Genomic DNA, 15320 nt, shown 5'->3' with positions numbered 1-15320 from the left:
ATCGTAAACAAAAATAAAGTAAGTCTTCCTACTTTCAATTCTTTTTTCATTTTCCTTCCTTTACTTTGATTTGTTTTTATATTTTGTATCCCTAAACTAATTTTGATGTAACAATTTCTATCCTTATAATTTAAAATTATATATATATATATATGTATATATCTATATTTTTTCCCCTTAATTAATTTTTATTTAACAATTTTTAACCCTTATAAACTTAAAGTTAAATTATTAGTATTTTATACATTACAATTTGGTCCTTTATTATATTTTAAAGTTATATTTTGGCCATTTATATAATTTTTTAATAATTCTTTTTTTTTTTATTAATTTCTTAAAGATACACTTTCAAGTCAATTGTTTGTATCCATATTTTATTTTGATATTTTTGTGCTCCAGTTTATATGATTTAATCGTCTCTATGATATATATATATATATATATATATATATATATATATATATATATATATATATATATATATATATATATATATATATATATGGTGTCAAACTGGGTTTTTTAAGATACCGGAGCTTCGCAGCAACATGCGGACGGTCCAAACCTAGTTTATAACTTAAGAGTTAAGAATTTAATAATCACTTTAACGAAAAAAAATTGTTGCTTTTTTATAATATTAACTGTAAAACAGTGGAGTAATACTTCAACGGGAATTAACGAACAGCTTTGGAGTTCATCTCATCACCTTCACAAGTCGCAACGCAAACCTCCTTAATCGGCTATCTGGGCATACACCCACGCTATTAAAATTCTCCTCATCTCGATCATTTCTAGCGCTTTCGAGGTAATATGAAGATGATTTATCCCTCTTTTATCTCTTTCAATTGAGTCAATCTTGAGCTTGCCTGTCTTTTCACTTCTTAAATTTCTTGAATTCATGTATCAATTCATATGCTTTGATTTTGTTCCCATCAGGGCTTCTACTGAATTTTGAAATCGTAATTTTCAGTAGTCTCGGGAATCGCAAACTTTTGTTCGATAATTGATTTCCGAAATTCCTTTTTATGCTTAATTGTTCACGAATTTGATGTCAATTAGCTTGAATAGATCTAGGGAATTAGTTCTCGGTACTTCCTTAGACCTGAGTTAGCATTCCATGCATTATCGTATCAATTTATGATCCTTTACGTCTTCAATTCGCCAATATCTCTTAATCATCAATAACTGCATTTGGTACTAATGTTCAGGAAGATGGAAATGAGTTTGAAGCTCATATCCTGATTATGCTCAGTTGATTTGCTTCAGTTTCAGATCTAAGGCACACAATCTGCTTATGTTTTCCTCAAATTGATTTGCTTGAAAATCTAGGTTTTATATTTTTCCTAATGAGTTTATGGTGAACAGGTTGACTCCACCTGAATGGTTCAACAAACAGATTCAAAGTTCAGTGAACGCATTCTAGCAAATTCATAAACTAGTTTTCCAAAGCATGATAAGAACACATTTTTGGTAAACCTGCAAAACGATAAGAAATCAGATGAGATTGAAAACTCTGTTTTGAAAGACTACGAGCCTGATGTTGAATCCATTAAAGCTTCAGGCATCAAAAGGCCCCAACAAACACCTACCAATAACAAAGGGAATCTTGTTTATGGCCGGAGGAAGACAGAATCAGAACACCATAAAAACAACAATTGTATCAAACCAAATGATCAACGTATAAAACCACATGAACACGATGAAAAGAATCATGAACAAAAAAAATCCAATCAACGATTCTACAATACCTACTCACAAAGATACAAATGTTATTTCACCTTCGGTTATTAATGATTCAAAGGGAATATTAAGTATTCAACAATGGGAAGAGTGATATTTGAGATTGCAGAACTTTTTAAAGGTTTTAGATTTGTCAAATCAAGATGATTATTGCCAGAGTATGTGATTCAATATTGAATTTCAATAGTTATGTTATGTAGTTTTGATTTTTCTTGTTTGTATAATTTGACTCTTTTTTTTACCTAAATTTTCAGTGCTTCGCTCCCTCACATCAGTTGGGCTTAGCAGAGTTGCAGTTGAACTAGAAAAAAGATCAATTCAGTTATCTATGGAGGAAGGTAATATAACCGTATGCTTTCTTTAAATAAAAATGTGGCAAACATGTTAACATGTTACATGTACAAATTATATATCGACATGAAAGAAATGGTGGAACTTTTTGGTTCTACTTTTCTTATTCACATCAAAAACTATATATATATATATATATATATATATATATATATATATATATATATATATATATATATATATATATACATAAAAGTTGACTTATCCTAGACTAGGAAAGAAATAATCTACTATAAATACAAAGTTAAATGAATAAAAGGCAGCTAACACTAAGATTAATTTACAACTGCAAAGACAACTATACAATATTTCCAACATCCCCCATGAAGTTGGTGAATGTATATCTACCATTCCCCGTTTGGATACATTTGACTTAAACCCTACCCTGAGTAAAGGCTTGGTAAGAATATGGGCCTCTTGATCTTGGAGGGCAGATAGGGGAGTTTGATATTTCCACAATCAATCTCTAACTTGATAAATCTCTTATCAATACAAACATACTTCCTTTAATGATTTTGTATACGATTTTGGTTCGGTTTTTCGGTTAATATGCTCACCCCCAAATAAAATGCTTTTTGAAGGATACCAATCAGTGTTTGGAAGCCGCGAGGTTTTAAAGGAATACAGTTTATGAGATAAGTAGCAATAAAGATTGTTTCTCCTCAAAATGAATGTGGGACATTACTAGAAAACATGATTGAATATGTTTTTCATTAACATTGCCAATTATTTTCACAAACATATATTTTTCTCACAAAGAGAATCACTTCACAATTTTGATCTTAAGTAAATTTTCTCACCAAAAGAAGATTTAAGTTTATATATCGTACATACTAGATGTATGCTTGCACAAAGTAGCAATAACAAATAACTCGTTTGTCGAATTGTTTTCGTACGCGGTATCATGGTCTATGTATATGGCCTCTGCCCCCGCATCCCCCCTATGGTAGATATGTTTAATTATTCAAGATTTACTTGTATACAAGTTCAGTCCTTGTATTTGTTTAGGTTTATGATTATAAATACTTGTAGTTAGGGATTCCAACATAATCTTTTGAAAGAGTTAATTAACAGAATAGTTATCATGTTCATATTGATCAAACCATGTTAATTCATTATGTCATTTTTTTCGGGGTTTTTTTTTTTTTTTTTTTTTGCGTAACATCATATCTTTGAGCATACAATATATAATTATATGATTCATTAAAATAATAGAAACAAAATAATTGGTAGATGTTATAATTTATTATTAAGTAATAAAATAATTATCAATTTTAAGTAAAATGTTTATGTTTTAACCTTATATTTATATTTTTTATTCAGACTATTGGTGTAAACTAATTAATAATGATGTCTAGATTAAGGTATCTAAATTTATTTATATACATCTACTGTAATAAATGAATGTTTTTTTTGCCACTTGTCACAATCTCATTTAATTTGTCAAATGTCATTTTGTGGTTATTTTGAATTAATTTCGTTTCTACATATCATTTCATCGGTTTTTTTTATTTTAATAAATTCCACATAATACTTTAATGTAATAATTACAATAAATGTAATAATAAATGAATATCAATTTCATTAATGGACTTACCTTTTTATTTCAAAATTCTCAAATTAAAGTTCATTAGTTTATTTTGTTTATTTATTTAAAGATAAAAAAAAATCAATTTTAATAATTTATTGTTTTCTTATTTGTTTTATAAATCCAATGTTTTTAAATATTTAGACTTTTATATTTAATTTTTTTTAATTAACCCATGTAACACATGGGTCTTATACCTAGTGAATTCAATATTTCAAAAATTGTTATTTTGTAACTAATTGAATTTCATAATAACTTTCCTTAATTCACGTCTTTTAAATTTTGGCAAGTATCAATGATTTATTTATGAATAATTGATTTGTACAAAAAACTTTCAAAGTTATACCTCTTAAAATTCAAGATATGACCAATATGAATTATAATATAGTATAGATATAACTTCACAATTACTTTTATCTCTTAGTAAATGAGAAAAGTGTGTTCTTCATCATGAATTAAGGTTTCAAGAGAAGTTCCACATTCCAACTTAGCCTTTTAAAATACTTTAAAAAATTGACAAAGATAAAGAAAGTTTGAGAACAAGATCTTCAAAAATGGATCTATAGATGCTCTTGGTTTAATATTAAACAGCCTTTATATTCTTGAATTATGCATATGTTTCGTAAAATGAACACTACTTATTTTCTTTAAAATTTGCAGCAAGAGAAGTCCAACGTGCAAAACTTGTGGATACATTGCATAAATTTTCAACAACTACTGGAGAACACCCATCAAACAAGTGAAGCAATCGATCCTGCATACAGTTGTTAATAAGTTGTTAATAGTAACCAACTTTTTTTTTAATCTTTATTGTCAACTAACCTGTAAAATAATGAAACTTTAGGGGGTTCAAATGAAATAAAGACAAACTACAGGGAGGTCAGTCACTGTGAAAAAAACATCCACCGAAAAATCAGTACCACTGTCTTCATCGTTAAATTCAAATCATAGAACTATAGTGACTAAACATAGAAAAAATATTTCTTAATCACATGTACTTAATGTTGAAAAACTTGTACACTATACTGGATTAGGCTGTTTTTGTTAAGTCATACTCAAAGATAGATAAACATTACATAACCGAAAATAACTGCCTTTCCACCGTCTCTCTCACACACACACTATGTGTAACCGCTGCCGCCGCCGCTTAAGAACCCAATCATCCGTTTCATCAACTTTTTCTTTCTTTTTTCTCAAAGGCATGACTAGTAGCACTTCATCAGATTCTCAACTCCGCCATCCATCGCCGGAAGCTCAAGAGATTTTCCGGCCAACCACCACCGTAAGTCCACACCCAGAACATCAGAACCCTAGAAAGAAACGAACAAAGAGGATCAAACCCCAGAACATGAACGCCATTGTTGGTGGTGATGGTGGTGGAAGTTCCGGTAGTCATTCAAGAAAACCCAAATACACAAAGAAACCCGACCCGAATGCTCCTAAAATTACCCAACCCTGTAGCGAATGTGGGAGAATGTTTCCGTCATCGAAGGCTCTGTTTGGCCACATGCGTTGCCACCCTGAACGGCCATGGCGGGGGATCAATCCACCACCACCACTATCCAATCTCCACCACACTCCGCCTCTCATGGCGGCAGATGATGGTAATACTAATACCCTTCCAACCACCACCGAAGACCACTATCTCGCGTCTTGCTTGCTAATGCTGTCCAAAGCTCCGGCGACGTCGTTTAAGTGCACTAGTTACAAAAAGGTGTTTGGGTCCCACCAGGCGTTAGGTGGGCACAGGGCTAGACCTAGTCATAAGAACGTGAAGGGCTGTTTTGGAATAATGAGAAATGAAAGGGGTGTGGAGTTCAAGGAAGGAGAGTTGGAGGGCCAGTTTGATAATAATATGATGATGATTGTAGGAAGTAGTAGTGAACATAAGTGTAGTATTTGCTTAAGAGTGTTTCCAAGTGGACAAGCACTTGGTGGGCATAAAAGGTGTCATTGGGAGAAAGATGATGGTGTTGTACCAGCTGCATCAACATATGTACTCTTCCCCTCAAAGTGTAATATCGATTTGAATTTGCCTCCCCCTCGAGAAGATTATTCAAGTTCTTCAAATTTAGATTTGGATTTGAAGTTAGGACTTTGATATTGTAATCATGTATAATTGTGTCACTATGTTACTCTGATATATATCTATGCTTACAGTGTAAGGGTGAGCATAAACCGGTACCCTTATCAGTGTTTGGAACCAGAACCATTCTCATTCATATCTGTTTCGGGTTCTGGTTTCAAACTGTTCTTATCGAGTCCAAAGTTTAGGAACCGGAACCATTCCTAATCATATCTGTTTCAGTTCTGGTTCCAAACTGGCTATGATTTCGCAACTTTAGTCTTGAAGTCAAAATACTAAATAATTCCAAACAAGAATTTCGAAAAGATATTAAATAAGGCCCATAGTCCAGGCCCAATCCATATCCATTTGAGTCGGACCCAATAGCCCAATTCCTTTGTTTACTCATATGGAATACTATTACTAAAGTGGTGCTTGATTTGCTTTTTATACTTGTATTAATCTCAAGACGTGGAGCTCTAGAGCTCTAGTTACGTATTTTCTATCATAGTGTACGAAGAAGAATGTTATTTTAGTAATTATGCATTAGACTTTGAGCGGAAAATTATTAATATATAAGTTAATTACTTTTATTATAATTATTTTATGTTAGATGACAAAAGTCAAAATACATATTTGACCTCAAAGTAACATGAGGTAATCCATGTATTTAAAAATTAATGTCCGAAAAAATGATTACAAAGGAGTTGGTAACGTTGTTCTATCATGTTTAGTTTATGTATGTTTTCTAAGATAATAATTATTTAAACTTCATTAAACAGAAAAATAATAGTTTCCTTAATAAATAAAGTTATCGTTATTAATTATTGAGTTAAAAAGTTAAATAAAGAGTTCCATTATCCTCTACGTGAGCAAGGCTACAAATTGGCATATAAGTTTTAGTTTAAGTTGCTTAAATATTAATTTTCTTGAGTCTTGACAACTTGTGTTTCTTTTCCCCCCATTAAGGAATGGGAAAACCGGTTAATTATGTTGACTGAAAATCATCTAGTTTTTTGGCTGGACCTAAAATAATCGCTATTGAATATAGAAACAAAAATCATACGAATCCGAGAAAAAAAAAGACATTAAGGAGTAAATCAATGAGCACCGTAAAAACAAAACATTGCACACACAAATTCCATTAAAAACCATCATGATCACAAAGATCAACATTTATGAAACATATGACATCGTACACTATTTCATTGAATCGATTCGTAAATGTCCACTCGTGTGACAATCCATAAAATACATTGGCAAACGATTGTTAGGAGCTAGCGTTGTCAAACAACACACACTTGGACCACTCGGTAACCATTCAAGATATGAATAAATATATTCGATTTTTGTCCCTACTTATGTCGACTAATAGGGATCAATATGAGTACACGAAAAATCGTGTCATGTTATGAACATGTTAAGATTTTTAGCACGTACACGTTACCGTAATCCCAAAAATATAAACTTCGTAAGAATCTGACTTATTACGAAGAAAATGTGATTCATATAGTAATAAAAATCTACCGCACATAAGAAGACACAACGTCAAAAACTATAGGAAGAACATTTAACTTTTAGCAGAAGTTACCAAAAAGAGAAACGTAATACTACTTAAAGTAGGAATTTTGAGACGATGAACACCTAAATAAGAACCCACATGAAAGAGTTATTATTTTTATAAAATCATAACGGTTATAAAATATAACCTAAAAACAAATGTTAAAATTAGCCAAAACGACCAAGAGGGAAGTTGTAGTATACGTCGAAATCTACACGGATATATAAGAGTCGTTGAAAACGGAGTTCGCAAGCGAGAGATACGAATTTTCAATGATTAAAAATCGTCCATGCGCACACTTGCACACAACGCGTGATGTGCACTCTAACACCTCGATCCGGAATGATACGGATGACGTGGCACCATGATAGGGGGACACATGTCAACCCCAAGGTGGTTCACGCACAACTTGTGCTGTGTGTGCTGCATGACATGCATTCCATAATCCCGTATAAATAGCAAGCTTCAGCAGATCATTTCCTTCAAAATTACTATTCTCTCTCTCTCTCTCTCTCTCTCTCTCTATATATATATATATATATATATATATATATATATATATATATATATATATATATATATATATATCGATTCTCGTGTCGACGTCTTCCGATAAATCCTCGAGTTCCGGGCTTTCAACTCTACCCTAAATCAACAATTTCAAACATTAAGGGTGAGTTAACGGCCACACTTTACTGTTTTCAAACCTTTTACTGGTTGGGGGGAGATACATGTTATTAACTATCGCTTTCATAAATATTGCTAACTGTATAAACTTTTTTTTTGGAACGGCAGGAATTTTATTAAAAAAACTAGCAAGAAGCAAGAAAAAGAACATTACAATAACTTACAAGCAGAAACAAGATTATGAAGCCAATTAGTCCATCCTATATTAGCTTTGCTACACCTATTAACAACCCAAAAATAAGAATTCTTTACCATTTCATCAAAAATTATTGATTTCATAGGCAACTCCGTTCCAAAAAGAATGCAATTCCGGAAATTCCATATACACCATAACGTCGTCATAATCACTGCGTCAAACACTTTCCGTTGACCACTTCTCCAAGAGAACGAATTAGACCAAAACAATAACGAATCTATGGAAAGATGTTGAGGAACATGAACACCCCACCATAGAGCAACTCTATTCCAAAGATCAATTAACTCACTACACCCAAAAAACAAGTGATCAATAGACTCAATCATAGCAGAGCAAACTGGACACAAGATTGAATCCAATAAAATTCCCCTATAAGAAAGATTTGCTCGAGTTGGAAGGCTATTCAATCTTAATCTCCATATGAAAATATTCAACTTAATTGGAACCCAATTATTCCAATAAGTTTCGCCACCACCTGTAGGCAACATTCCATTATCAATATTAGACCTGTATAAACTTAGTAATATGATTATGCATAGAACATTAGGATGATATTATGTCCGGTAGATACTGTAACATCCCAAAGTCAGAATCAAGAGTTCAGGGGGTAAAAGTGTAAGTTTGGAAGAGAGGAACTCGGCAAGTAGGAGCTGCAACTCGTCGAGTCTAAGCATGTGCCGAGCACATGTTAAGTGACCGGACTCGCCGAGTCGGAGGCTGGACTCGACGAGTCCGTGCTGGAATGAGAAACCCTAATTCCTGGGGTTTGCACCCTATATAAGGAACCTTAAGCCTCACCCCATCCTCTTTAGCACCCCCTTTGATGTCCAGAAGCTTTCCCCATCGTTTCCAAACCCTAATTTGAGAGTGAGAGGGATTTTAGTGTTTTGTGGAGCTTGGAGAAGAAGGATACTTGAAGCAAGAGTTGGTGGGATCATAGAGGAGCAAAGTGGATCTGATTTCCTTGCTTGTTGGCATCAGATTAAAGGTAAAAAGTTGTTGCCTTGACTTTGTTGTGCTTAGATTGTTCATGAATGAAGTTTTAGGGCCAAATTGTCATATATGAGTCTCTTTTCGAGTTTTGGGTTCAGATCTGTGGTTGCTACTACAAATCTAGACTGGTCTTGACTCATGAATCTGGAAAGTGATAGCTTTGGAGCTTGATTGAGAGTGTCCTTGCCTTAAACCTTCATTTTAGCTTGATTAGAGCTTGTTGAGCCTTGCATGCACGTAAAGTTGGAAACTTTACATGTGGATCTGGCCCTAGGAGTCTAGATCTATGTATTGGAAGCAATGGAATGGCCTGTGATCGTCTAAATGAAGATATCACATATGGACTCGGCGAGTCTGGGAGATGACTTGGCGAGTCGGGCTAGATATCAGACTTGAGTCGCATAGTAACTCGGCGAGTCACATGGGTAGACTCGGCGAGCTTGTATGATGATGGACAGGAACTCGATGAGTTGCAAGAACAACTCGGCGAGTCTGTTGAAGACTGCCTTGGACTCGGCGAGTCTGGCCGTAGAACCCTAACCTTTTCTGGTTGAGCTGTGAATCGGTGAGTCGAGGGATGACTCGGGGAGTTGAGCAGGAAGGGACTCGGAACTTGTTGGACTCGACGAGTCTTGGGGCGACTCGACGAGTTGAGTCGTGGCATGGGAGTTTCTGAGCATAGGAACTCGACGAGTCAACGGGTTGACTCGGCGAGTAGGGTCAACCAGGAAGGTTGACTTTGACGGAGGACTTTGACTTGGACCAAGGGTTGACCAGTTTGACTTCCTAGGGTATTTTGGTAATTACTGATGTTTATTGGTTTTGGTTATCTGGCAATGATCTGTGTTGGAGTTCGTACTGGTGGTCGGAGCAGCGTGGTCTTATTTCTTCAAGTCGGCAGTTGCAGGTGAGTTATCCTCACTATACTAAGGGGTTTGAGGCACCAAGGTCGACCCATTAGATATGTTATCCTAGTAGTGTTAAATGTTAAGTATGAGTTAGTGTTGCATGGTAGTGGTTATGCGAGTTAGATAGACCTGTAGGACTACCTGTGATGTTATATGATTATTGCATGCTCAGTAGTTATGTTATATGTTATGTGGATTGGGTTGAGGTTGTACTGCTCCATGCGGCAGCCAACAAACCCTGAAGTATTCCAAATATGAGCTGAGGGCCCGGTAGGCATTCCAGACTCATACTGAGGACTCGGGAGTATTCCAGATATGAGCTGAGGGCCCGGTAGGCATTCCAGACTCATACTGAGGACTCAGGAGCATTCCAGATATGAGTTGAGGGCCTGGTAGGCATTCCAGATTCATACTGAGGACTCGGGAGCATTCCATATATGAGATGAGGGCCCGGTAGGCAATCCTGTGTCATACTGAGGACTCGGGAGCATTCCAGATACGAGCTGAGGGCCCGGTAGGCATTCCAGACTCGTGCTGAGGGCTCGATGGCATTTCAGATACGAGCTGAGGGCCCGGTGGGCATTCCAGACTTGTACTGAGGGCCCAGGGGGTAGTCCAGCTTGTAAAGCTGTAGACCATTACATGTTGTTTCAGTTTGTTATGATATGATGTGATATGCGTATGGTATTGTGGTTGGTATTTTGGGGGTAACTCACTAAGCTTTCGGGCTTACAGTTTCAGTGTATTGTTTCAGGTACTTCGGGAGACCGTGGCAAGGCGAAGGTGTGATCGTAATGCTCCTCAGTTTTATGTTGATGTTCTGGGATACTCTGGTAATAAAAGAATTGAAAACCTTCATGTAATAACTTAATGAATATGGGTTGTCTTGAAAAATTCAAATTGGTTGTAAAATTTTTTTGGTGTTACAGATACCCTGCCCAACTTTTAAGAATAATATTATGCCCAGTTGTTACGCTAACTCACACTGATAGAAAACATCATACCTAGTTGTTATGCCGGCCAGTTTCTAGGAAACACTTTTTCTCTCCTCATTACTATAGCCATCCTTCTGATAAACTTAGTACCTAATGGTTACTCCACCCAAATACATGGCTACGCAAAACACTCAACTTATTTATATATATGTATATGATAATATATATATATATATATATATATATATATATATATATATATATATATATATATATATATATATATAAATACAACAAGGAACAAAACACGATCGACCAGATGAGGTTTCCACAAACTAGTGTTAGATGAGACACGATTCATCCCCCAACTGAATAACGTTTAGCTATAAGCCCTAGGCTTAAAATTGTTAATCTTAAGTGAGAGGGGAAGATATGTATAGATTTATACGAAGTTGACACATCCACTTGCAGTTGCTAGCTACAACCCGATGGTAGTCGGTGCAGACATAACTTTCTTACCATGGACAACGTCTAACGAAGCGTCGGGAAGCTGGGGGAACAAAAACAACTAGTCATAGCACCATTATAGGAACTCATCGTAACATTGTTAAGCTCAAACTACTACTCTTTAAGGGACCCCTCTAAAGAGTAGTAGCGTACACAAAGTAAAACAATAAAAGAATACTAGGATGGTATTTCTCTAGTGACTACAAGACACCAAACTATGTAGGATTCTAGGGAATGTATAAAGAACTAAAGAATATGAATCATAATATATATGTTCCTATTCATAAACAAAGATCCAGATCTCGAATATAGGTAGTAAACTATCCAAACCACTACTAGGGTAACCCTAAGAAAATAGTTTGTCATAGACAAATCCACTAACAGAAGTTTAAGAATACAACAAACGTTGGCATAACATAAATTACAAAGTATTTTAAGTATGCAAAACCTCTGAACTCACCAACATTATGTTGACCTGTAAAACTACATGTATTCCTAGGAAATTAATTGAAAACAAAAGAAATTACAGCATTGGCTAAAGAGGTGACTAGTAGTTTACCAAGTAGCATAATTACCAAGATAAATTATATTCATGTCTTTATGTAACACAACAGTTGATAAATGGAAATGATATTTATGTTATAAAGGTATGTACAAATTTAATTGTATTCTTTAACTACGAGCCAACATCCTAATGTCGGGCCGCTTGGCGTTTCCGCCGTCGGCCGGGGGTGTGACAGATTGATATAAGAGCTAGAGGTTATAGCGAACTAGTACTTCTTTAGGAGCTACAACTATAACCTAGAGACATATACTCTAAAAAATTCTTTCCTTTAATCTACAACTAAAAGTATTATTATTAATTACACTACTGACAGACTACTTACGGGAAAGGTGACTAGTTTGAACTGTCGCTTGGGTTGTTGTATTTTAGAATAACTATATGCTAAAATGGTCCTGCATTCCGACACTTCTCATCTCATCAATCCTTACTTGATAGTCTTGAAGTACAAAACCAAAAATTAATAAAATACACATTAGGACTTTCTTGGATTCAAGATTTTAGATCAAATACCCTACACAAATTTTATAGTACAATGGTCGAACCAAAATCAGACATAGAACTGATCAACTATTAAACTTAAATATGGTAGTTGATAAACTAGAACGCTTGTATAGTTTGAGGTCCAAAGGACAAGCCAAACTTATGTTGAGAGAGAGAGAGAGAGAGAGAGAGAGAGATAGAGAAATGAATCAGGAGGGTAACGAACTATTGATTTTTTTTACATTTAGTCTCTTTTTTTTGTACACCATATATCATTAAACTTGTTGAAAATGTTCACATTTTCGGTCATTTTTTTTCAAAACAAACATCACCACACCATCCCTAGTGCATCGTCTGAGCTAGTCCCACCATAATAAAAAGTTGCGTTTATTTTTCTTGTAATTTGCATATATATATATATATATATATATATATATATATATATATATATATATATTGGGGGGGTCCATTTTTTTACTGTTAGACTAGGGGCGTGTTCGGCAAAAACTAGTTGGTGGCGGGTAGCTTGTAGCTTGTAGCATTTTGTTAAATGCTACATGAAGTAGCATTTGGATTTGGAGCATTTTGATCAATGTTAGGGTGCAAAGTCACTCTTGTATGTAGTGTTTTAGGCTTACCCTCTTGTATGTGTAAATGGGTTGAGTCTTTTCTATAAATAGGAAGTGAGTGACTCCCATTATGTAAGTGAAACCATTTTGGAGTGTTAGACTAGAGAGAGAATTTGTGTACAAATCCATTTGTATATTCTTTCTAGATCTAATATGAGCTTACACAAATTTATTTACTCCTTGTGTTCTTGATTTTACATAATGATTCACTAGATCTTTCTAATTCCGCACATGCCATCATAATCAACACCACTACAATTGGTATTAGAGCGGGTGTTCTTGATTTCATCAAGAATTGATCCATGGTGGCTTTCTTGATTTAATGATTCATTTTATGATCTTGGATCTTAGTGGTTTAGAGAGTTTTTGGATTCTAGAAATCGAATTCATCTTTGATTCTATTCATAATTCGATTTTCTTCACTAGAATTCAAGTGATTTTTACTTTCTCTTTCTAGAAAACCCATTTGAAATCACTTTCTCTCTCTAAAAATTTCAAGTGTTTGTGATCATGGTGGATTTGCCATATGATTCTTGGATTGTGATCATTGAAGATATCAAATACAAAGTCAATGAAGATCAATTTTATGGGTTGGTATTAAGCAAATTGATTTCATGGGGTAATATGGTTTCTTATGGAGGTTTGAAGAATGATCATGGAAGCTTGGTATTTCAACCAATTTGTAAGATTGCATGGTTGAATAAAATTGTCTTGTCCATATTAGTTTGTAGTAGAAATCAAAAGGAAGGAGAAGAACGAGATTTGTTCAATAAGAAATACATTTCTCTAATTGAAAACCCAAATGATCTCCGTGCTCTTAAGTTTGTTGAAGTTCAAGACAATGGAGTTCAATGTGATGTTCTTGATGTTCTTGAAGTTCATCATAAGAAGATTCAAGTTGATTCTCATGATGAAAAAGTTTTTTGCTCGATTGGAGTTCAAACCGATGATATTTTGTGTTCTTGTGATTCGTTTGAAGGAATGATTCCTTATCGGAAGCCGGTGGTTCATGAAATTCACAAATATCAAACTTCAAAAGATTTGATTCAAACTCAAAATGTTCATGTTGTTGAAAGTGGGTTTTTTCATGAAATCAAGTCTTCAAGATGCAAAAAGATGAGAAAGAAAAAGAAGAAGAAGATGAAGCAGAAGAACAAGCGGGTTTACTCACAAAAATCGTCAAACGTTGTGAAACCGAAATCCGTTAAACAAATTTGGATTCCAAAGCAACAATATCCAAATTTTGCATTGAATTTGAAGTCAAAACCCAAATGTGTTGGTGGTTCTTTTGAAGATGTTCTTGGATCATTGAAGAACACGAAGAACGAGTTGTACATCTCGCATGGTGGGTGGTACAATGTTCGATTTGGAGATTTTCTCATTCCGACAAAAGAACCAAGATCTTCCAAATTTGATTCATTTGTTGAAAATGGATATCGATTCGTCAAAAAGGTATCTCAAATTCTCAAATGGATTCCAAAACGTCCATGATTTCGATTTGTGCGTTGCGTTCTTGATTTTTGATCGTTTGACTCGTTCGATCAAATTTTCTTTGAAAACCCAACTTGTTGTGATCCAATAATTTTTTGTTGATCAAAGACCGATCCAATCTCATATTCATTGTTCGATACTCAAAGCCCATTGAAATGATCATTTACTGTTCATCGAAATTTTCAAAACCAAATATTCAATCTGATCAATTGTCTGATTTGAGCCCAAAAGCATAATTTGCTTACTGTTCATATGATTTTAGCCCAAACTCATTTTATTCAATCACACTTTGATATCTCAATTGAAGTATATGGTTGTTCATCGGGTAATGTTTCTTCATAATCAATTGTTCTTCTTTTCTTAATCTCATTTTCTCATGGTCTCTTTCTGATCGATGTATAATGCTTATCTGAAAATGAGTTTCAATTTCATATTATTCAATAGAAGATAAAATCGACTTTCTTCAAGTCATAGCGTGAAGTCGATGATTGAGTCTTTTATTTTGATGAAATTGATCAAGAACTTTGATATTTTCATGAAGAACAAGTGAAGAATTGATGGTTTATCAAGTTCTTGATCCAAACTTTGCTATTTGAATCATTAATTTGAAGTTTGTTGATTGTT

General features: G+C 34.3%; 2 protein-coding genes and 1 long non-coding RNA gene across 3 annotated transcripts in view; 2 read left to right on the top strand and 1 right to left on the bottom strand.

The window, feature by feature from the left end:
- Positions 1-1371: 1371 nt before the first annotated feature.
- LOC122194396 (uncharacterized) lies at positions 1372-4516 on the top strand. Its single transcript, XR_006186093.2, has 3 exons — positions 1372-1898; positions 1995-2078; positions 4340-4516. It is a non-coding gene; the product is annotated as an uncharacterized LOC122194396 (long non-coding RNA).
- A 319-nt stretch (positions 4517-4835) lies between these two features.
- LOC111909508 (zinc finger protein ZAT3) lies at positions 4836-6045 on the top strand. The gene has a single exon (XM_042897655.2). The coding sequence runs from the start codon at positions 4881-4883 to the stop codon at positions 5778-5780; it is 900 nt and encodes a 299-aa protein (XP_042753589.1). The 5' UTR covers positions 4836-4880; the 3' UTR covers positions 5781-6045.
- Positions 6046-8142: 2097 nt separating this feature from the next.
- LOC111909506 (uncharacterized) overlaps positions 8143-15320 on the bottom strand; it is a 58447-nt gene continuing 51269 nt past the window's right edge. Inside the window, exon 2 of the mRNA XM_023905319.2 lies at positions 8143-8695. Within this exon, the coding sequence (XP_023761087.2) occupies positions 8143-8695 (553 nt within the window). The remainder of the gene's footprint in view (positions 8696-15320) is intronic.

This window comes from Lactuca sativa, chromosome 8, assembly GCF_002870075.4.
Source record: "Lactuca sativa cultivar Salinas chromosome 8, Lsat_Salinas_v11, whole genome shotgun sequence".
Classification (NCBI taxonomy): Eukaryota; Viridiplantae; Streptophyta; class Magnoliopsida; order Asterales; family Asteraceae; genus Lactuca; species Lactuca sativa.
Note: the sequence above shows the minus strand (reverse complement) of the source record. Positions and strands in the feature narration are given on the sequence as shown.